This window comes from Spodoptera frugiperda, chromosome 5, assembly GCF_023101765.2.
Source record: "Spodoptera frugiperda isolate SF20-4 chromosome 5, AGI-APGP_CSIRO_Sfru_2.0, whole genome shotgun sequence".
NCBI lineage: Eukaryota > Metazoa > Arthropoda > Insecta > Lepidoptera > Noctuidae > Spodoptera > Spodoptera frugiperda.
The window spans coordinates 9,484,393-9,507,266 of record NC_064216.1 but is presented as its reverse complement, the minus strand read 5'-3'; the positions used below and the strand labels follow the sequence as shown (position 1 = coordinate 9,507,266).

At 34.3% G+C, this 22,874-nt stretch overlaps 4 protein-coding genes across 7 annotated transcripts; 1 reads left to right on the top strand and 3 right to left on the bottom strand.

Moving 5' to 3' along the window:
- Positions 1-39: 39 nt before the first annotated feature.
- Positions 40-1,676, bottom strand: LOC118271893 (uncharacterized). 2 transcript variants are annotated; one of them, XR_004783331.2, is made up of 4 exons: positions 1,398-1,676; positions 955-1,162; positions 617-805; positions 40-331 (listed from the first exon to the last, which is right to left on the bottom strand). XR_004783331.2 is itself a non-coding variant. In XM_050693647.1 (3 exons), exons 1-3 carry the CDS (start codon positions 1,515-1,517, stop codon positions 233-235), a joined length of 408 nt encoding a protein of 135 aa, XP_050549604.1. In that variant the 5' UTR covers positions 1,518-1,676; the 3' UTR covers positions 40-232. The 2 variants fall into 2 exon arrangements, 1 of the variants encoding a protein (XP_050549604.1); XM_050693647.1 differs by lacking the exon at positions 955-1,162.
- Positions 1,677-2,188: 512 nt separating this feature from the next.
- On the bottom strand, positions 2,189-11,252 carry LOC118271892 (SET domain-containing protein SmydA-8). 3 transcript variants are annotated; one of them, XM_035588151.2, is made up of 6 exons: positions 11,174-11,252; positions 6,899-6,941; positions 6,286-6,470; positions 5,909-6,034; positions 3,422-3,544; positions 2,189-3,302 (listed from the first exon to the last, which is right to left on the bottom strand). In XM_035588151.2, exons 2-6 carry the CDS (start codon positions 6,935-6,937, stop codon positions 2,228-2,230), a joined length of 1,548 nt encoding a protein of 515 aa, XP_035444044.2. In that variant the 5' UTR covers positions 6,938-6,941; positions 11,174-11,252; the 3' UTR covers positions 2,189-2,227. The 3 variants fall into 3 exon arrangements, with proteins under 3 accessions (XP_035444044.2, XP_035444046.2, XP_035444045.2); XM_035588153.2 differs by lacking the exon at positions 11,174-11,252 and adding an exon at positions 10,981-10,999; XM_035588152.2 differs by lacking the exon at positions 11,174-11,252 and adding an exon at positions 10,150-10,320.
- Positions 11,253-12,143: 891 nt separating this feature from the next.
- Positions 12,144-16,823, top strand: LOC118271901 (SET domain-containing protein SmydA-8). Its single transcript, XM_035588162.2, has 3 exons — positions 12,144-13,545; positions 14,953-15,137; positions 16,567-16,823. The coding sequence occupies exons 1-3, from the start codon at positions 12,159-12,161 to the stop codon at positions 16,702-16,704; spliced, it is 1,710 nt and encodes a 569-aa protein (XP_035444055.2). The 5' UTR covers positions 12,144-12,158; the 3' UTR covers positions 16,705-16,823.
- Positions 16,824-16,986: 163 nt separating this feature from the next.
- Positions 16,987-21,975, bottom strand: LOC118271902 (G-protein coupled receptor 54). The gene is made up of 7 exons (XM_035588163.2): positions 21,636-21,975; positions 20,697-21,000; positions 20,326-20,504; positions 19,732-19,851; positions 19,086-19,280; positions 18,475-18,648; positions 16,987-17,605 (listed from the first exon to the last, which is right to left on the bottom strand). The coding sequence occupies exons 1-7, from the start codon at positions 21,705-21,707 to the stop codon at positions 17,381-17,383; spliced, it is 1,269 nt and encodes a 422-aa protein (XP_035444056.2). The 5' UTR covers positions 21,708-21,975; the 3' UTR covers positions 16,987-17,380.
- Positions 21,976-22,874: the final 899 nt, after the last annotated feature.

Here is a 22,874-nt window from a genome sequence, read left to right as displayed (position 1 = left end):
ATTGTTTCTTAATATTACTTCATCCAAGAAAGGGGCAGGTCGGGTCATACCCTCATAGCAAGCATAACACAAATACCAAAGAATGCTCATAATATGTGAGCAGCATCCCACTGTTCTTAAACCTACAATACAATTACAGCAATCACTTTTGATTGTGTCCCGGCTATTCATATTTGTTTCTGCAACTAACTATATAAAACAAAATAAGTTCTAGGAGAAGAGTGGCAGGGCTTTATTTTAACTTGAAGCAACATAGACCATCTGGAACATAGAAGCTCAAATTGCATACTTGGCCCCAGCAAACTTCACAAACTTCATTCATCGAAGGTGTCTGTAAATAAATAACATTATTATAAATAGCGCAAAACATGACCAGGCTAGAGAATAAATCTCGACACACAATGATTGGTTTTTACCGAAGACCTTTCCAAAAATACTGAATATATTTATTGTTCACTGGAGTAGAGAATGGAAAGACCAGTACCCTTTTGTTGTTTGTAGAGCCAACATCATTAGTGTCTTACATTTAGCAACATAAAATTGTAATTTATTGCTCTTTGCATTGCGTTTTTAGATGCTAATTACTATAAATATATTATTTCATATTATTATATACCTGCTGGTGCTCCAACAAACAAGCAGTGTTGTTGGGAGTAAGACTTTGACCACATGCAGCACACATCAGTTCAGAATTATCACTTTCCTGCTGATTAGGTTCAACGGATTGAATATCTTCATTTAGTGAAGTATCCTTAGTTCTCACTCTTAACCAACACCGCACACAAGCTTTATCTTCAGGATGAAGCTAAAATAAATAATATAAATAAAGAAAAGCTTTCATTTAAACATACATGCTATTAGTGGAAAATATTTACATTGTTTTATTTCTTAGTTTATTTCAAATAAATAAAATACTGAATTGATAAAAGTTATAATACATGTTCTTATTTATACCTGTTGTGGTTAGATCCAAGTAGCCATTGTGTAAGCCGTTCTTTGTTCTTCTTCAATCAAAATTCTGCATTGCCTGATTCTTAGTATGGATTGTCCACATACAACACAAACACTGATGTCCTATGTGTCTTCTCGGCATATTATCAGAAGAACATGAATGACTAGCTAGCTGCCAGCATTCATGGTAAACATGGTCATCTGGTGTAATCTAGAAATAATTAAATGATTTTGAGTATGGCTCACCATTAAACAAAATAATAGGTACTAATAAATTATAACAGTGTTATGCAAACCAAGTAAGGCAAATAAATAATACATGTTACCGATTACTTATGTGTCTATTTAGTGTGATATCACACGTAAAAGTTATTGAAGTTCGTAACTATGGCCCGTTCGTAACTATGGCCCATTCGTATACACAATGTTATGTGGAAACTACTTACATCTCTAAGATATGTCCACAGACGAATAGTGTTGACGATATCTTCACCGTCATTGGATAAAGCGTGTCTTCTTCTTCGGGACAAGCGAACATAGCAATTGATGCATTGCAAACTCGTCATTTTCAATAAAACACGTACACACAACACAATTAATAAAGCGTCCTTTCGCGAAAGTAGTATCAACAGATAGAGAACGGAGAAGCAGTTGCTCAACTCAACGTAAAAATGGCCAGATAATTGCTAAATTGTTGAGATGAAGTTACAAACTACAATCCAAAACAAAACGACGACTTTGAAAGATTAGAGATTTTACAAACCTGTCAATAAATGATTGCCATTACAAAAAAAATATTGATGGCAAAAATAATTCCTATAAATATAAAGATTCTATGCATATATATGCATTAATTATATATTCTAAGGTATAACCTGTAATTGGTTAATTATATTTACTATTATTTCTATTTCAAAATATTTATTTATCATTTCGAGCCTTCTGATATTTTATTAATGGCAACTAACTAAACATGTCTTTTACGTTTCGTTTCATTATATTACGTTTCGTTACTAAAATCTTTTAATTGATATATTTGCTAAACCCCAGCTTCTAAAAATATTATTTTTACAGAAAAATGAATGGTTTAGTTGCCTCAATAAGTGGTACAAATTTTGTCAGGGAACACCAAAAAAAGTATGCTGTACGAATTCTGCCATTCTCCTTTTACTGTAAGGATACAATTATTATTTGGGAATAATTTCATAACATAACATTAAAATAAAATACTCTAAAATAAAAATAAAAAACAACTTTATTAGATTAACTATGTTCATCAGATCTCCAGATTCTTTTGTTTACATAACCTCTCAAATTCATGTTTGCTCTCTTCAATGACAGATTGTAGTTTTTTACCAGAAACTTCTTCCATGTCATCTTTAAGAGAATTTAATGCATCTTCAACTGCTAGTTTAGCTTCAGTTAGTAGAGGTTTCACCTCTTCATCCTTTACACCATTCTTGAACTTCATGACTAGAGCAGAATGTAGTTCATGCTGCAACACGCTGTTGTATAAACTTAGTCTAGCATTACCCGGGTCTAAAGTTTTTGTCACAGCTATAAGTTCTCTACACATTTTAATTTTCTTTTCTAAAATCTCCTTCGACGTATAACCCGGCTGTCTTCCATATAACTGCACTAATGAATGTTTAATCGTATACATGTGATAATGATTCGGATGCAAAAAGGTTGATAGTCTAAATAGAAGGTTTTCCAAGACAGTTACTGATCCACCCATCATCAGAACGTTTTCAACATCTTCTCCCATTTGTGATATGACCATATTTATTTGCATATTGCTTACTTTAGCTGGGCATTTGTTGCAAGACCAATCTGTTTCATCATCTAAAGGATCCTTTGGTAGATGGATTCCATCGCACGGGTTATTGCCATCACCTAAACATCTCATTGCACTTAAATAAGTACCTAATTCAGTAGGGTCGCTACATCTTGGGCATTGACAAGCGAAGTATTTTGTGTCTTTCAAATGCTGTCTTCTTGCTTGAGTTCCCCATAGTGCGTGGCTGTACATTGTCGATATGTGGTTGTCTTTTAGTATTGGTACAACGGCTTTGATTGTTATCTTGTACAAATCTTTCCTATCTTTTGGTGAAAGATTGAAAGTATGTTTAGTGTTAGGAACACAGCTATGTTCCATTTTGTAAGTCTCCGCGTATAGAGCGTTCAGTTCAGATCCTTGTGGCAAACGTATTTCTAAAGCATTCGTATCAATGATTCCGCATATTCTGTGAAGTAATTCTGCAGTAATTTCATACGCCTTCTTCTGTTTCTCATCGAGTTTGCTCACGAAGTTGTTCATTAGATATTCGACGATGAATTCATTCGCCTCACTGTAACGTGTAAACGATGGCGATTACTACATTAATTTTAAATCTCATTTATTTGCAGAAAGTATTGTAGAATTCAGAGTTTTGATGCCTAATAAAATTAGTTTTAACAATTCACTTACTCATAAGCTTCTGTTCCAGGTGTCCGACATTCCATATGCGATTGCATTTCCAATAAATTCTTCCAACCCTCAGGATCTGTCTTCTGTAGAAGCACACACCTCAATGGAAGTAGGGCATCGTGTCTGAAAATTAAAAAAAAATATTGATAAAGTAAAACCGCACCAGGCGCATTGAAAGTTTTCTCCGTCATCAAAAAAAGTTAGTAATTATTTACAGTTTATACTTTATTCCATATACATTGTAATAGTAAATTGAGTACAATGGACGGTTTTATCACACAGTAGGGTGGGTCACTTTAGTATGGAAAAAAAATAAAGTTTGTGAATCGAATTCTAATAGTTATATTATGTTGTAGTATACTATTATAAGTCGTTTAAGCGAAAAAACGAAGAAACAAACATTCATCTTCAGCCCGCGCATGCGCAATGAAATTTTTAGTTTTTTGAAAAAACACGTATTACGTAATGTCAATAGTTCTTTAATAGAAATTTCTTAAATTACTATCGAATTATAAGAAATATTGAGAAAAATACATATATTAACGTTTAAACTATAAAACTTAAACAATCACTCATTAAAAGTTATCAAAAAATTATTTGTTTTTGTTCAAAAAGTCCTGCTTACTATCGAATTTTGGCATAACTTTCCTTGAAGCAAGTTTTGCATGAATCACACCATCTCTTGTTTTTTCATCACATGCCGCCATTGCAGCTTCTGTTACTACCTTTACACTTCTTTCAACTGCTTACGTATGGCAAGGCAGCCTAATAAACAACATCCTTTTATCACACTTTTTCTTTATAATCTGAATATGTTCGTCATTCGTTTGATTTCTTAGAATAGGTGGATCAAAGTAGGTTTCTTGCCAGTTTATTAAATCAATACAACATTTAGCATCGAAATTAAGTTTAGGCATTTCAAAAGTGCGTGGTAGTTTCCCCATTGTAGGTGAATTACGCGCCTTTAGAATTCTCCGAGCTGCAAGTTCTCTGATATGCTTTTCTGTGTCTGTTAACATCGCCATAAGTAAATCTATGATTGATTTTAATTCACTTGATAGGAAGCGCGAGCTTTCAATCAATTTTCAAAGATACCGTGACCCATCTTTTCACGATGAGTGTGTTTTTATTTGGAACCACAAGGGGGCATAGATTTTAACAATATATTGATCCAAAATAATTAAATTAGTTGATGGTGTTGGAGTAGAAATGTAAAGACGCAGGATCCGGTTTGCTTTAGTCAACCAACGGGCATGTGTAGGATTCCAGGTGATTTATTTGCTAAATCATCAGAACAACTTCCAGTAATTACAGCTGATGTGATTTCGTACAAATATTTTTGGTCTGTGCTTAAGTCATTCGGTTTTAGCGTTTATAATTGACTTGGTATTGACTCAAACTCAACTATAGCTTGCGTTTCACACTTATCCAGCAGCTTACCAATAGGACCATTGTACGTAGATGGACCAGAAGTTTTACCGCCCATATAATCCAACAAATGTCTCAGAGGCAGTTCATTTAAATGCAGCATGCAAACTATCCATTGCAAAGGTCTCTGAAGTCTTTTTTCAAATAGCCTGATGACAACACTAAATTTACCCGTATTTGTCACTGTTTCATCGCATCCAATAGCCTAGAGGTCTTCGGTATTAATATTTTTAGAGAAAAGAAGACATCTCAATATTTTTTGCAGTTCCTTGTGATGGCGTCGCATACCCTACATAAATGGACTCCGGTTCTCTAATTACAGAAATGTGTTCTTCAATAACTACTTGCTTGTTGGTTCCCTTGGTTTTGGTTCCCTTTGTGACTAATTTTACTACGGGAAAAAAATATTTCCAGTTTCTAAAACAAAAAATACTTAATTTACAATTTCACAAGAAAATAACCACTTTTATACATGAATTCATGAATAGTACTTTCCTAAAATAATCTTCTTTTAGCAAACAACACAATTTATATAGCAAAAATAACGTGTATTTCAATCGATAATTTGTAAAACATTAAAATAAACTCAACATCAAACATGTAACTTAAGGTGTAAAAGTGGGTACTTGAACTATTTTTTTCAAAATTTCAACTGTGTTGCGCGGGCTGTTCCACTTAAAATATTTCAATAATATTTTAAAGGGTTTATAATGATACCTAACTTCAACATATTTTCGCTATTAGAAATCGGTAACTTAAAAAAAAATTTTTTGACCCACCCTATCACACACGTCAAATTCTTCCACACAACTTTTGGATGTTTTTTAAAATGAACTGGGAATGGGGTGTAATTAATTGTATTACTTGAAATTAATTAATTTAATTTAATTAAATGTAAACAATGCTTGCGTTGTGTTTCGTTGTGTGAGTGAGGTTACTGGAGGCCCAATTCCCCTTTTCCCAATCCAACAACCTTTAAATTCTTAACGCCTCTGGTGTTTCAAGTGTCCATGGGCGGCAGCGAGTTCCATAAAAAAAAAAACAGACTAATCGTATTACCTGTAGTAATCAGCCATATCATTGAGCGCACATTCTGATCTCAGACTGAGAATCTCGCACTCAGCAGCATGATGCCTTGGGTCTTTTAACCCTGAGCAGTTTCCTGAACAAACTGGCCATCCGCATCTGTGGAAAAGTTTGAATGTAAATTTTTATTTTTCATAATAATATTATTTAGGGAAGATGTGCTGTATAAAAGCAAACACTTGTTTGCAGTAGAAATAAAAGAATGAAAATGTAAAAAGGACTAATTCTGTTTAAATTTTTGCCGCTTATAGCTAAAGCCGAACCTTAAATACAACATTTACTTGAAAAGTTTATAATTATGATAATTTTTTGTTTCCCTTCCCTCGTAAAATTAAAATAAAATGACTCACTTAGCACACCGCTCTCCAGCTTCAGTCAACACGGGCTTGTAGCAACCAACGCAAGGCATGACTTCCTCAGGGTCCAGCATGCCTTTAGGACCAAAAACCAGTGGTCTTTCAGTCAGCACCAGATCACCTGGAGTCAGGTCCCGTGAGGCGACGAGGTATTTTCCTAGTTCTTCAGAAGTATGAACCTGGAATTATTAAATGAGATATTATGTTAGATACTTATAAATTTTGCTATACATATTTGTTATCTAAGGATAAAATATTAAAAGTAGAATAAAATAAATTTTGGGCTGTATTTTGAATAGAACGCCATCTAGACACTTCATAAAGAATTTAAAACGTAGCATGCATGCAGCAGCTACATTGCGTACAAAAGGACCAAAGGGGAGCAAAGGGATTACTGAGAGGTTCATAAAAGATTCGGTAGATGTCGTTGTACTAAATAATGCGTGATGAACAATTTTTCTTTCTGTATGATAAGATGTGTACAACTTACAGCATTATTTTAATCGGAAACTCGATATACCAGTACAATTTATTTCCTTTCCATAATGTCAAGAATAAAGTTAATGATATTATTTTAATAATGAATTAACTATTCAGAGTAACTTACCACGTAAGGCAAATCATTGGCACCGTTTTGTTGCTCCATTTTGCTGTAAAATCATACATAATTAATCAATCTATATCTATATATTAATACGTGATGCAAAAACTTTGGACCGCTTTTTACGAAAATTGCGCGGACGTAGGAGCATAAAATTTGGTACACTTATAGTTTATGTGTAGGAGAAGTGAAGAACGCTAATATTTTTCAAAAATAATGCTTATAAAGTACATTAAATCATTAAATAAAACATTACACACACATGCATAGTATCTGATCGTGTTTGACAAAACGTCAAAATCAATAGACATTGCGATGATATTCTGACGTCTCATATGAATAGAGTTTTATAAAAGAGTTTGTTTGAGTTTGAGTTAAATAAAAATTATCCTTGAACGTATGTTAAGTGGTATTGTAAATTAAATTGTATATGGTCGAATTTCGACCACTAGGCGACCACTAGTAGTGATAAATTCCTAAAAGAATAATGGAACGTCACGCCTTTTATCCCCGAAGGGGTAGGCAGGGTGCACATTACGACACGTAATGCCGCTATACAATGTATAACCACTATTCACCATTAGTGTTATAAGTCCCATGTATTCATGCATTCCTAAAAGAATTTATTAGGAAATATACAATAATTAAAACTAAAGTAGTTACTGTAACACATGCTCCAAATAAATCTCCACTAATCGACACATTTGTCAATGAAGACAAGTTGGCAGCCCTCACTACGATCATCTTTAGTTAATCAAATCGATGTCAAGACTGCAATTATTGGAGCATTGGCCTCTACCATTGCCAGCCCTATTTATTTATTAGAAACTAGTTACCATAATTAACTCATTAGCTGTGTTAATTTTAGCATTAAATGTAATAATTGCTTTATTATTGTTTTAAAATCTTTGCTTTATTTTGGAGCTTATCAGAATGACACTGTCAAGACCAAATCTATAATTTCAAACTATATGCAATGTACCTAGATATCAAATATGTTATGTATGTAATTAAATAAATATTTCATCTTAGATTATAATTAAATATAATTATTATGTTATCGGACGCAGCGATTGTCGCGGAATACTGCTCATGAATATGAGCCTCACATGGAATGAAACTTGTCGAGTTCGCCCAATCGCCCAAGGAATAACGTACTTTTCTGGAATTGGAACCAAAATTTCGTTCTTGGTTCTAGGATACGATCACTTGTCAAAATATATAGACACCATTCGTACATCAAAATTATTCAGATCATCAATAAAAGAAATTGGCATTTCAAAAATCCACCACTCGTTATTAAATGAATTTCTTTGACACAAAAATTTATTTCACGATGCGAAACGTACAGCGCAACGTTTAATATTAACGATTTGTCCAGTAATAAACTTAATAACACAAGATGAAATGAAAGCCGGTACAAACGTAAAACATGACGGTCGTATAGCTGCAATAAATTTACTCGAACATTTTCTCTGTCCAAACATAAATTACATTTGGCAAATGCACCACTTTTCCATGGAGCGGCCGTTTAAATGGGTTACTCTCGTCTATTTTTGGCACATATCTGATAAACGTCAGTTCTTCGGAAACATCTTTTGCATTCTTTTCAGTTTTTTTAAAAGTTGTTTCTTCCGTTGGTAGATTAACATTATGATTAACATGTGTATGAAATTTGAACCGTGTATTGACGATAGACTAGAGTATATTATTATGTTACCACCGGTACATTTTCCGTGGGTGTGATTATGATAGCAGATTACTTATTATTAGTGGAGATGGTTCAGCTGCGTTATCTGATAAATCTGATACCTATCTGATAAATAGGTTGCTCATGAGCAGACGTGCTCCATCGTAGGCCGCATCATCACTTACCACCAGGCGAGATAACGGCTAAACGTCGACCCATAAAATATATAAAAAAATCAGAACCTTTTAAAGTCCGATCTTTACCCCATCGGCCTAGCGTGGAACTTATGACAAACTCTTCTTAAGTAGAAGAAACACATATTGCAGCAGTAGACTGTCATGGACGGTTGGTGATATTTATGTCATTTCCATCATGTGTTGCTTTTAGAGGATCGTTTAAAACTATGTTTGCTTTTTCTATGCTAATATGTAGGTCAGCATGTTGTTCTAATTTCTTGCTCGTTTTAATGCGAATGATTTCAACACAAATTCCAACCAGTGGAACTCGAGTCTCGTAAATCATAGTTCGATTTAATTTAGTTTCTCAAATATTCGGTGCATATCAGAACCAGATCTTATTTCTAAACTATTTTATGTCTAGAAATACGTAGGTAAGCATAAGATTTCTGATCATAGCATGATTCAATCTGATTATAACAACACATAATTATCATCGAGAATTCTATCATTGCCTAATTATGTTCATGTACATTCAATTACCATCTAATACCTACATGATGTGCAACTGTTATGCAATTATGTATCTATATTACTTTTGAAACAAACCTATCGTCTTAAAACATATCTTCATCTACATGTACATAAGCTCTCACAAATACTTTCTCTGCTAAAATAGGCCACATTCCGCAGCACACGCTTTTTTTGAGAGGGAAGATCATGCAATGACTTTTCCCGTCTTGCGTCTCGCGAGGCGAGTGGGGGTGCCAAACTCTTACTGACTAAAAACCACCCCGTTCCCATTTCTGTTTTTCGAGTTGGAGCCCCGGTAAACCCGCTAGGTAGTCCGCAACTCCGGTTATTGTCCACGCTTGTCAGGCGATTTAGACATAGATCGATCAGGTTATTGGAAATGTGACCACCATTAGATTTAATTTTATTCTCTGTACATTTATTTCCAACATCAAATAATTAAATTACATCAAAACCATTGTTCTCAATCGGTGGAAATACAATTGTTTATAGTTTCTATTTCGGTGCAAGCCCTCTTTATGATGATGACGTCACATTGGCAGTAAATCGAGAAGACCTAGACACGAATCTGATGCCTTGTAATTTATATTCTAGATTTTGCTTTCATTTTCATACATAATCTTTATATTAGCTAATAGTTTATAATTACCCTTTACTTTGTCTTGAACATTTTTACTCAATCTGTCATTTGATATGGAATTTCTATCATCATAAATTAAACATTTTGTAAGCAATCTTAGACGCTTTTGGTTAAATAAAATAATATTTTTATTTTAGCTCTATTCTACATTCGGACGTTCTGTACAAGCTAAATTATATTCCAGCCTGATTAAACTGAACACAATTTCTATACTCACATTTTCTCACTCGTGTTTAGAAAAAAATATTCCCAAAAAATCACTTATGTCACAAAAAATTTTTGTCACTTTTTTAATATTTTTCCTGAAAACTGGAAAACTTATAACAAGCAATGTTGCGCACGGGCTACTGCCGTCCGTTCTATGTATGACTGACTACCTACCTATAGCTTTTCATTGCGTAACACTCGTATATGTGAATGAACTAAAAAAAACATTCCACGTTTTATGTTAAAACATTATAGTGAGCATTATCTTGATTTGTGCGACTTTTTTAAGACGATTTGCAGTAATTTTCGCTGTAGTATTAGAAGAATAATCGTGTCGTTTAAATGTTTGTTGTAATATGATCTCTTTTAATGAAGAAATTAGTGTTATTATTCTAATTTGTTTAAATGTCTTCATGTTTTATTCTAGTAGGTAATCGTTTCTTGTTCAGATTTATAATAGTGAGAACGGTTATAAAATAATATTTTTTTTCTTTATAGAATGTAACGGTGGCAAATGCAGTATTTACCGTGTACCTATTACTTTTTTCTTACTACTTACCTACTATTTTTTTACTAGTTATGCTATAAATTTTAGGTATTAGCAGTGATTGGAAATTAAATGATCAAAGTGTCTGGAACCTGGGATCTTTCCTATATCATTGGATGATTTTCTCATTGCTTAAGATTCCATCAAAATATTGACTAGTAAAATGTAAAGCGTCATAGCGTATGAGAAAAGCTAAATGAAAATGTTGAGAGGATAAAATGTAATGAATATCTATAGCTATGCACACAACCGAAGTATGAACCTTGGATATAAATATTATCAGTCAATACTTACCAAAACACGTTTGAACATAAATATTTGTAATATTAATTCATACCAGTTCATAATAGAAATCAAAAAAATGTGAATTCACTTACACTACATGTTTGACACCACACCAATTTAGTTACTAGAATTTTTCTACCATTTTTTAGTTCGTTCATCTAGTTTTTAGTATATTTTCACCCATATTCCTAATATTACTTACAGTTTTGTATCCGTCGGATGGCCTGCATGCTATGAAGCCAATCGTTGTAATGCCAAATTTTCTGTTCCACACCATAACAGCTGTTTCTCATCTCAGCCTGTTCTAAGACTTGTTGTACACGTTCGTTTTATAATTTTTATCATGGTTGTTTTTTTTTTGCTTTAATATCATAAAAAAAAATAAAATATTTTTTTCATACTGAAAAATATATTTATTTTAAATATAAAGTAAATAGAATTCCTTTTGTTTGGTTGAGATAAAATGATAAACGTATCTTTTTATTCCTAGCTTGATCTCGACAAAGGGCCAAAGAATATTGTTTAGTTCTGATAATTTATGTTAAATTGTGTTAGTTTCTCTTTTTGTATTGATTGATTGAGCTTATTAAAGTACCAATATTATGAAAAATCATTATTTCCCAATATATATATATACCAATATTATGAAAAATCATTATTTCATAATATTGGTTAATAAGTTTTTCAAAACAGAATTTAAAAACATATGAATCAATACGCTAACAACTAAAGTACTTTGCTGTACAAGTCTACCGAATGAAAGCTAAATCAGAGATTTACATTTACTCACTTATTGAAGAATGAATAATTTTGAAATTCATTCAAAACCTATAAGAAAGGTTTATCGATCAGAAAAGTTAATAAATCAAGATAATATTGGCAGCCGGAAAGCCGAAAAAAAACCAGAGTGACCTACCTGTCTGTTACAATTCCGTTTACTTAAAACTATAGTTTTACGCCAAACTATATTGGATTTAGAAGAAAAATTATAAATATAACAGTACAGTTAAATAAATATACAAAATATCAGTAGCAAATTAAAGTAAAAGAAATACACAATAAGAAGTCCTAAATAACGAATTTATTAAAATAATAATTACTACTCAAAGAGCAGCCGTATGTTCTACAATAGCATTAATACTCAACTCTGTTGGCACTGTTCCCGAATCTTTACAGTCTTGTTAATTATGCGTGTCTATTTAGAACGAGTATTGTGTTTGATAGCAAGCGGAGCGGGCGTGCATCGCGGCCTAGTCAGCAGTGCCTTAAAAATTCGCGTGATGCCGACCTGCGAGGTGTGCCAACAACCCGCGAACCAGATCTGTGGAGGATGTAAACTGGTATATTACTGCTCCAGACCACACCAGAAACTAGGATGGAGAGAAGGCCACAAGTTCAAATGTTGCGCTTTCAAGATTCAATACTCAGACACATTGGGACGACACATGGTCGCCACAAGAGACATACAACAAGGTGAAATGATCCTCAGAGAGAAACCTGCCATCATAGGACCAAGGATCTCCTGCCCAACTATCTGTCTATCATGCGGCAAAAACCTGGACCCTCAAGAAGTTAATAACAACTGGGATTATTATAAATGTTCAAAGTGCAATTGGCCGATGTGTGGTCCGGAGTGCGAAGCTGCTGATGTCCACAAACCGGAGTGCAAAGCCATGACTGACAGGAAGTATAAATGTGATATAAAATACCAAGGCCCCAATAAAATTCAAGCGGCTTACTGTGTTATTTCGCCTCTTAGAGTGCTATTGATGAGTACGTCTAACCCACTTCAATATGAAAATTTAATGAATCTCGAATCCCATTTGGAAGACAGGATAAACACCCCTCTGTATACAGTCTTAAAGGCTAATTTGGTGACGTTCATAGTTCAAGTGCTTGGATTGCCTTTCGATGAAGAAACAATATTGAAGGTCGCGTCTATATTTGATACAAATGCTTTCGATGTAAGATCACCGGATGGGTCTACGAGACTGCGTGCTATTTATTTGACAGCGTCGATGATGGACCATAGCTGTAAAGCTAATACGAGGCATATATTTATAGGTGACGATTACCATATGGCTATGATAGCGACGATGCCGATATCTAAAGGAGATCTGATAACAACAACGTACACACAGAGTTTATGGGGAACTTTGGATAGGCGGAAGCATTTACAGACAAACAAATACTTCGATTGTGAATGTGACAGATGCAAGGATCCAACGGAATTTGGTACACATTTAGGGAACATTTACTGTTCAGTTTGCAACAGCGCTTTCGCTCCGAATGTTGAATGGCGTGGTGCAATGTTGTTGTCAACAAATCCGTTGGATGAAACCGCGCCATGGAAATGTGAGAAATGCGAACATTTTATTTTGAGCAAACAGATGGTGTGGGGAAATAACGCCTTGAAACAAGATCTTCAGCGACTGAATAAGACGGATCCGAATCAGTTCGAAGAGTTCATTGAGAAGTACAGCCAGACATTACATCCTAGCAACCATTTAGTAGTGCAAGCCAAGTTGGCATTGGTACAAATATATGGGAACTATAAAGGATATAGCTTGACAGGTATAGTGTTTGTTGTTAAAATAGATCCAGAGAATAACGTTTATTTATATTGCGTGTTGTTAACCCCAATTAGAATTGATTGCTTTTAAATCTTCAGACTAACAAGCTAGATACAAGATCTCACTCACGCTTTTACGATTTTGTAAACAATGTATGTATCGGTAACATCTGGATTTACATACTTTTCACAGTTAATTTATCATTATAGTTTTAGTTAGTTTCATAGTTATCGCCAGTGAAATATTTTTTTACTTTAAAATATTCCTTTACTAATACTACTTCAGTATTAGTCACATTGAATTAATTTTATTGTAACGTCACGCCTTTAATCCCTGAAAGGGTAGGCAGAGGTGCACATTATGGCACGTAATGCCACTGTACAATGTACAGACACTTTTCACCATTTCTGTAATACGTCCCATGTAACAGGGGGTGAACCTATTGCCATATACTGGGCATAATACCACACTCCGTGCTACTACTGAGAAATTTTCTAAAAACCGAAACAAGTCTTTACACCCGTAATAATTTGACCCTTGCCCGGCAGTCGCACTTGCGAGCAGTCGGCCAACGAGGCAGAAATTATTTTGCAGCAAATAGTTTGTCACTCATGTTGTTGTTTACAACGACTTACATAATCTCAGTATATAAACTTATGTACAGGCTGTTAGTACTTATACTATACTCATTTTAATTGGAACACTGACAAGAATGCTGTCTCTGGAAGCCAAGTCAGATCTATTCATACAGAAACTAATGGCAGGAGTTTAATCAGTGAAATTATAATTAATATCTTAACCTTGCCATTAAAATGAATCAAGATGAAAACAATTTGGAAATTGAAATAAGCTGACGATATTACTCTGATGCCAAAATTTATTTCGTGATTTTCTTTTTGTACTTGTATGTGATGTTGTTTGGTGACATTGATAAATGTATGTATTCTCATATTGAACTCATATTGTCCGGAAAGTAAATATGTAAGTAGATATGTTGCATAATCCTTTACAAGAAAAATGTATAAAGAAAAACTCTTTTTCAAACGTTGCCCCACACTAGCATTTTCTCCTGTGTCGTAGGTGCGTTTACAAACATACGAGTTCACATACATATGACACCCAGCCCTGAAACAACAATTTGTGGACCACTCGAAGAGTTGGTCCATGCGGGAAGCAAATCCGCTACACGTTGCAGCACAATTGTCCAGCTACCGCGCCAACCGAGCAGTAATTCATTAACATTCGTATCAATGGCGAATAATGTATATTGCTATGAAGGTGTTCAAGGACGGTACTGATCGCTTACCTCAAAATCTCTTTCATTGATGGCATTACCAATTTACCTTTAGTTATACAGAATTTGGACATGAAACAATAAAATAAACTTTTAAATGTGTATTCTTTTCAGAACTACCAAACGCTCTACTCAGAAGGAAGGTAGATCTCTGCCATGAGCTGCTGGAGATAGCTGATAAACTTGAACCAGGTTGGACGAAGTTCAGAGGAACCCTACTTCTAGAACTACAAGCTGCTATGACAATGAAGACTAAAAGGGAATTTGAAACTGGAAAACTGACTAAGGCTGCTGCTCAGGTAGGATTAGTGTTTTAGTAAAATGCATTTTAATTTCATCGGGTTTGGGCAGATTTTTGTATATTCGTAGATATTTTTACACCATTGGACTTAATAAATCAGTTGCCCGGAAGTGCATCTGCAAAAAAGTCTAAAGTTAATCCTGAATTTACCGTGGAACACCGATAGCATCAGTGGTTTTCACCACGATCTTAATAATCTTAAGTGATAATATCTTATAAACATAAAGCTTGGAAAAAGTCTGATAGTTACTTTCCGAACCCGCGCCCTCGTAAATTAGAAGCGGGCGTCTTAAACCTCCGGGCCACCACATATCTCTAATAATAAAAAGATACTAAAGTAATTTTCACACATAACAAATAACAATGAAAATAATTACACGTTCAGTCTGATGCAACATGTAATAATTATTTCTTTCTCAACTACTAAATTAAACATTCCGATCTATTCTTCAACATATACCACTGTGTTGTAACATTTTCATATAATCCTAACTAATCTCAGCAATATAAAAGTACGTTTGTTTGTTATCTCTTTGCGCTTTATTCTCTCAACCAATTTTATTTTAATTATTGTAACGTTAACAATTTGAATAACTAGACATAATAATTATCTTTCGATAGATTTTCCTACTCAAAAATATTGAAGATATTTTTTATTTAGGGTGCTTACTGCTTATGTCAAAATTCTTCTCTAGTAACTAAAGCTACACTAGGGTCTGCAGACAACCGCTAGGGTTACCGGGGATCCGATACGAAGCAAAAATTGGAATGGGATAGTTTATAGTCAGTAAGAGTCTGTCACTCGCTCTCGCCTCATTCAGGGCGGGAGACATCATCATGATTTAAAAAAGTAGCCAAATCTCATCTAATGATCGTAAATCTATGCGAGCAAAGCTGTGGTTAAAGGCTAGTAGAAAATAATAATAATAGCCTAAATTCTATCTTGATACGATTTGGATGTTCGCCAAATAAAATAACTGTTCGCCCGATGACAACATGTCCTATATATTATTGCACTGATGATAAAAATGATATTACCTTCTTAAATAAAGCTAACATTTGTTGCTTTGATTGCAAATGTTTTGTTGTTGAAATGTACAGCAATATTGCTTTGGAGAATTTAGTAATGAAGTGGGTTTATTACGTGAAATTAAATTATTTGAACATTATTTTGTCGTAAAATTAAGATTATGTGTCCTGTACTGGGTGTTATAGTTTAGAGTAATTTATTTTATTTTAAATTTATTTAGGTAATAGACATGAATGATTCTTGGCACTATATTATGATACAGTACATTCTGCCTCCCTTTTCCTTAGTCCAATGATACGTTTGCACTTATTTGCAAACTAGTAACTTTCATAATGATAAAAAAAAAACAGAGAAAGAATTCACGTACCGTACTAAAATTAAAATTGTATATTTCCAGGATGAGCTGATGGAAAGTCTAGTGCTGCTGCAGGAGGCAACCAATATACTGAAGGTAGAACCTCACATGAAGCCCACCCTTGAAGCAAAGATCAGCGAATTGACTTCTCTCCTAGACACTACAGCAGCTGAGACTTAGATTAACTCATTTGCTACTGAATACTCATAAATTTTTGAATGTGTAACAATTGTATACTATGTGTCCTATTTGTATGGTCCTGTGGGTTTTTTGATGTTTAATAAAATATTTACAGCATTCTTATGAGGATAATGATTGAAATAAATAACAAATGTTCAAGATTAAATATAAATATTGTTCTTCGTCATAATTATTGTCGTAATTTAATAATATTTTAAGTGTTAATACAAAATATGTATAACACAAAAAGACACCACAATATAGGTAGAGGTCATGAGAGTTCTAAAATTAAATAATTTACAAATACACTTTCTCGGTTACAAAAGTTTAGTTCACTGGGTATCTACATACAAGACTCCGGCCCCATTTGTCTGATGCGCTGCTTTTCCACCAGAGATATGCTATGTAGCTATGCTATGAAGATGCGCCGCCGCAATGTACCTGTGCGAGTAAGATGCGCAGCTCGAGTATGCGATGTATCGATACTAGGCAAGCCATCCATAGCACGCATCTTTCCATATAAAAAACATAGCTTAGTTTCCACCAGTGCTGAGCCTATGTATAAGAACGCATCCACAGCAACGTAACATAGCACATCTCTAGTAGAAAATCCCCCTTGAAGAGTAAAGGCAAATGTAGCGGTTAAGTAGAATAATCTGTGGGATCTTTAGATTTTTTAAATCTTTCCATTTTCAAGAGCTGGTTCAGTTTTTACTGGCGTTATTTTAGTAGGTTTTGTGGTAACTTCATCAACTTTGATGCTGAATTCCAAAGTATCTTTCTTGATATGTAGAATATTTTTAAGTGCTTTAGAAATTTTCTTGTGTGGTTTTGGTGAATGTGCTATCACGAAGATCTTTTCTGTATTCTTCTCTTGAGCTTGTTCATGCTTTTTGGCGGGCTAGAATGAAAAAAATATTTTTATAGAAGCAAAAAATTATAATAAGAAAATTACCTATACGATAGAACATTAAGGTTCATATTTCTGCAATTAAACTCGACTAACTTTACAATAGTTTTGAAAATATAATATTATTGAATAGGGTAAAATACTGTTCCAAATCATATTTTTGGCTTAACTAAATGTATTATAAAAATCATTATTATCAGAATTTTCCACCGGCAGTAGCTTCACCCGCATTCCCGTGGGATAAAGTCACCCAAGTCTGCTCATACCCTGTCTGTATACCAAATTTCATCGAAATCCGTTAAACAAACAAACTTTCATAATATTATGTTTCTACTAGATGGAGTAAAAACCCAAACATGAATTTATCTTGGACTGGTCAAATGTAAACAAACTCATTGATGGCTTTCAACGTATATTAGTATATTTATATATACTAAAGTATATCTAATCTACAGAGTACATGAACGATTAAATCAAGATATCGTCCACAAGTACTTAAACTAACCACCCATTTTGTTTTGGGTCTATCTATGTTGGTGAAGGCACGTGAATGTACTTAGATTGTGATGTTTTTTTACAAGGAGGCTCAAATACATTCCTTCCCAATCTTTCCAATCCCCAATTCCCTAACAACCCAATTCCTAACCCCCAAAAGGCCGCCAACGCACTTGTAAGGCCTCTGGCGTTTCAAGTGTCCATGGGCGGTGGCGATTGCTTACCATCAAGTGATCCGTCTGCTCGTTTACCGGTTTATTCCATAAATACAAGTTTTTTAAATCATAATTTTTTAAATATCGAGCAACCGAACATTGAACATTGACTCGAGGATGAGCAGATGATGACAATAAAATAACACTTACCACATCACACAAACAGCACCAAGATCCAAATTTAAAGCAAGCAACGCCAGGAGTCCTGTCCATAGCTTTTCTGAACCTCGCATTAGTGAATCCATAGATAAGAGGATTGATAGCACAGTTCAAGTACATAAGGTAGTTACAAGCAAACCACATAATCTGGAAACTACCATCAGCCTGAAAAAGAAAGTATGTTTTAAAGGTAAAATCTATGAATAAGTTTTTAAACTCACATGGTCACTAGTACCATCATTAGAATGAACGGATGAACAGTTCATCCGTGATCGTGGCGCTTGCAAACAGTTCCGAAATATTGTAAACTCATATAAACTAACAAACAAAAAATATCCCGGCAAATATCCCGTTTTAAGTTCTAAAGATTAAATCTATGTAACAAGAAGGATCAGTGATTTTAAACAAGCTTTTTCTTGGTAGGTACTAAAAATTAAAATCTTTGGACATACGTTTAGAGTGAGGGAGCCACCGAACAAAGTGAAATCAAGGCATCACGGCCTCACGGGGAACAACGCTGGGAAATGCTGATTGAACACCATCAGGTAATCTGTCATTTGCTGTCCCATAAAAATACATTAGATAAGCAAAACACAACTTACCGAATTGACATAGTTTGGTAAATTGTTCCTCCAGTATATGAAAGCAGTCAATGGTATCCTACATATCAGGCTGACCAGTAGAACACAGGCTGTAATCCTTAAGGTCCTGGTCCTGGCTCTAGCAATGGACTGGCCTCCACCGCGAGATGCGAGCTCACGGACACTCCATTCCAGACGCCACATTATTGTAGCATACTGTTGAATAGAATTACGTCATAATTAGTTAAAAAACAAAAGTGAGTTAATTACTATTCAAAATATGGTTTAGCTACAATTTTTTAGTGTAATTCTATGAACCAAAACAAAAGACTATCTTGATTTTTTCAAAATAAGAACAATACTACTGCACTTGCATTGTGCTGCTCTTGTAAAAATACTGTGCACACGTGGTATAGATTTCACACATATTGCTTTCTATTAAAACATAATATTGTTTACTACCAGTGATATTAAGAGAGAAAGTTTATAGTTGTAGATGAGACTAATAAAATTAGTGTGTACCAAAACAAAACGAGAGCGCATTCGGCGCTCTGATTGGTTGGTTCATTAGCGCCGGCCAACCACAGCGCGAATGCGCTCTGGTTTCGTTTTGGTTCAACGTAAAGCAAATTTGTACAGATATTAAAGAAGCAAAATAACAACTTACCGTTACAACCATTACACCGAGAGGCAGCCAAACCAGTAACATAAGTAGAAAGTGCCAGTAAATGCCAAGGACCCTATCTTCTACACAGAACATCTCCACATAGTTTTTCCATTGCCGCTCCTAAAGGACATAGTCAAATTACTCATCTTAGTTTTAGTTAAAATTCAACCACAATACTTTATATTATGATTTTTGTTTTCGATAACACAGCAATTTGTGTGAATTAGCAATGGCCAGGTCATGTTGTTTGAAGGACTGATGGCCGTTGGGTCAGGAAAGTGATGACCGCGGACCGGGAGACGTAACGTGAACAGACCTCCTACTAGGTGGACCGACGATATCTTCAGAGTCGTGGGGTGTCAGTGGATGCAGATGGTGGTTTGTCGTTCTATGTGAAGGACTAAGGGGGAGGCCTTTGTTCAACAGTGGATGTCTTCCGGTTGATGATGAAGCAACTTGGGATTTTCAGTTCTTTATAGTAGAACTGAGTCTAAGATTTGATTTGCTATATGGCACTAGTGAAGTGAATGGTTAATTAACTACCCTTTCGGCCATTTAAAAAGAATGATTTACGTTAAATCTTAACAAACTTACCACAAATTCCCTTTTCACTGCCCATGGTAATGAAACAGTCAAAGAAGCAATCCATGATACTAGAATTAAATAAGGAGCAACTTTGATAGTGACTCGAGCATCGGCTGAAAGCGCTGCAGCTGCTAAACGGTCATACGACACTAGCAAGACCGCGCAAACGCCTGCCAATAAGAAGGAAGCTGAAAAAGAAAGGATAAGCTTAATCATCGTTTAGTCAACGATCAATAATTAACTAGGTCAACACTATGACGATTGAAATTTATTTGCGGTACTATTAAAAATATTATCATTCTAAAGTACAGACAAGTAGTCGCATTGAATAAAAATTCTGAAGTTGATATATGCCCGATTTTAAGTAGTATTTTACAAACCTTGTAAGAAGCCTTCAAATCGACAACCGAAATTCCTCAAAACATACTGCTGGTAGAAATCCCTGACGAGCATAAACCAAGGGCAGATGAGGAGTGTTAGAAGATCAGTCAGCGCCAAGTTCCCAACCAAATAGTTACTGGCAGTCCATAGCCATTTGTTTCTTAACAATATGATCAAGATAATGGAATTTAGGAAGATTCCGGTAATGCCGATAATCAGCATGGCGGATGATTTCAAAGCTATTTCGAGTGGTGGTTTCACGTGCCATAAGGTGTTCGGAAAATTATGCTGTGATGTATCTAGCTGAAATTAAAACAATAACAATATGACAATGAATTAATCCTCTTGTATTAGTTTGTGCTTTTTATCTTATCTTATTGTCTGGGTGGGATTTATTGAATAAAGCAAAATGGACATGTTCTGGAATATTCCTATTATTGGTGTCTACTGCAAATGTATCGTGTGTATCAATATTACTAATGGTTTCACCTATGTGTCAGATAGTAATCTATATGAATATTGATTTTATTTGTTACTCATTTTTTGTAGAAAAACAGCTTATAACGGATTTTTGGTTTAATATAAAAGGATAGTGACCATCTGATAACAAAACTATTATTATGCAATATGTAAAATGTTATTTTTAACTATGAAGTAATCTGATGAAATAAAACGATTAAATAAAGTAGAAGAATATATATTAATACACCATTTTTTTAAATGTTGCCCTACACTCAAACCTAGTCAAGTCGTGGGTGCGTTTACAAACATACAACTTCACACACACATGAAACCCAGATCCGAAACAATAATTTTGTGGATTACACAATGAGTTGCTCGATATTGTCATTTTCAATTTTAAAACTTTCAACAGTAACGTAACCTTGGCTTTCTATCTTCTATTTATTATAAAAAAAAAAGAATAAGAATCAACATACCTGATCTAAATAATCCTCAGTCCAATTAGACGCAGCCCTAGGATCCAATTCATCGAAATCTGATTCATCCATTTTTACTGTTTCAATATCATTGGTCTTATCAATTCCATCAATAAATTGTGCAACTATTTAAAACACGTCTAGTTTATCTGTATTTATTTCAATAACTTTTATATCTTCAATAAAAACACTATTAACTTTAGTTTCGTCTGCACTTTCCAAATTATATTCGATATCGCTACTATTGAATATTTCACCAAAAATATGTGCTGTTACCTGTACATATTTCTACTGAATATTCATAAAGAGTCGATACACGATACTCGAGATAACATTGGTTTAAGGTAGTCCATTACCGTGAAAGCTTTTTTATCAAAAATATGATTGATAGGAACGAACTGGGCTCTAAGTGACAAAGACAGGTTTTTTTTCTGAAATTTTGCTGTTATTATCAATTTTTTGGCTAATTGTGAAAAAACGCAATTAGGGGTACAGTAGGCCACGGAGCTGCGGAGTTGGAACGGGGTGGTTTTTAGTCAGTACGAGTCTGACAATCCCTCTTGTCTCGCCTAAAGCGGGAAAAGACATTGGATGATTATCCACCTTTAAGAAAAGTAGGTGCATGAATATTCAAGTAAGATTATCTAGATAAAAATCATGTCAATATTGAATTTACATTGATTATAAAGTTTACTATTGATTGTTAAAATCTGACGGTGATAACAAATTAGAATATTTTTTATACCACCCTTTAAAAACTTAGATTAAGGATACCACAGATTTCGCTAACACCAGGGCAGCAGCGTTCGAATGTAAATACTTTAATAAAAAATATTACAACGTAACTGAAATGAATAATAGAATAAAAAATACTGTTGATGAACTGCAAAAGTAAACATACTTACTAACAAAAAATAAAAATTATAACCATGCCGTTCGCCATCTGTTGAATTTTGTCTAAAACTAAGACAGGCCTTGCCCACAAGTTGATTCGTTTCCAAGTAGGAGACTAGAATTGGGGTCGTTAACCGAGCGTATAAATAGTCACAGTACCGGGCCACAGATGTCGTTTCATTCAATTTAAAGAGAGTACCTACGTTTAATTTTATTTTTCTTCGGGTAATCATTTTTATTGCTACAGGACTATGTCTAGTAAAGATGTTAGTATTTCGGCAGAGTTTATGGATTTTTATAATTGTTAGAATCTTTCCATATTCGTTAGATTTTCTCTTTTAGTGA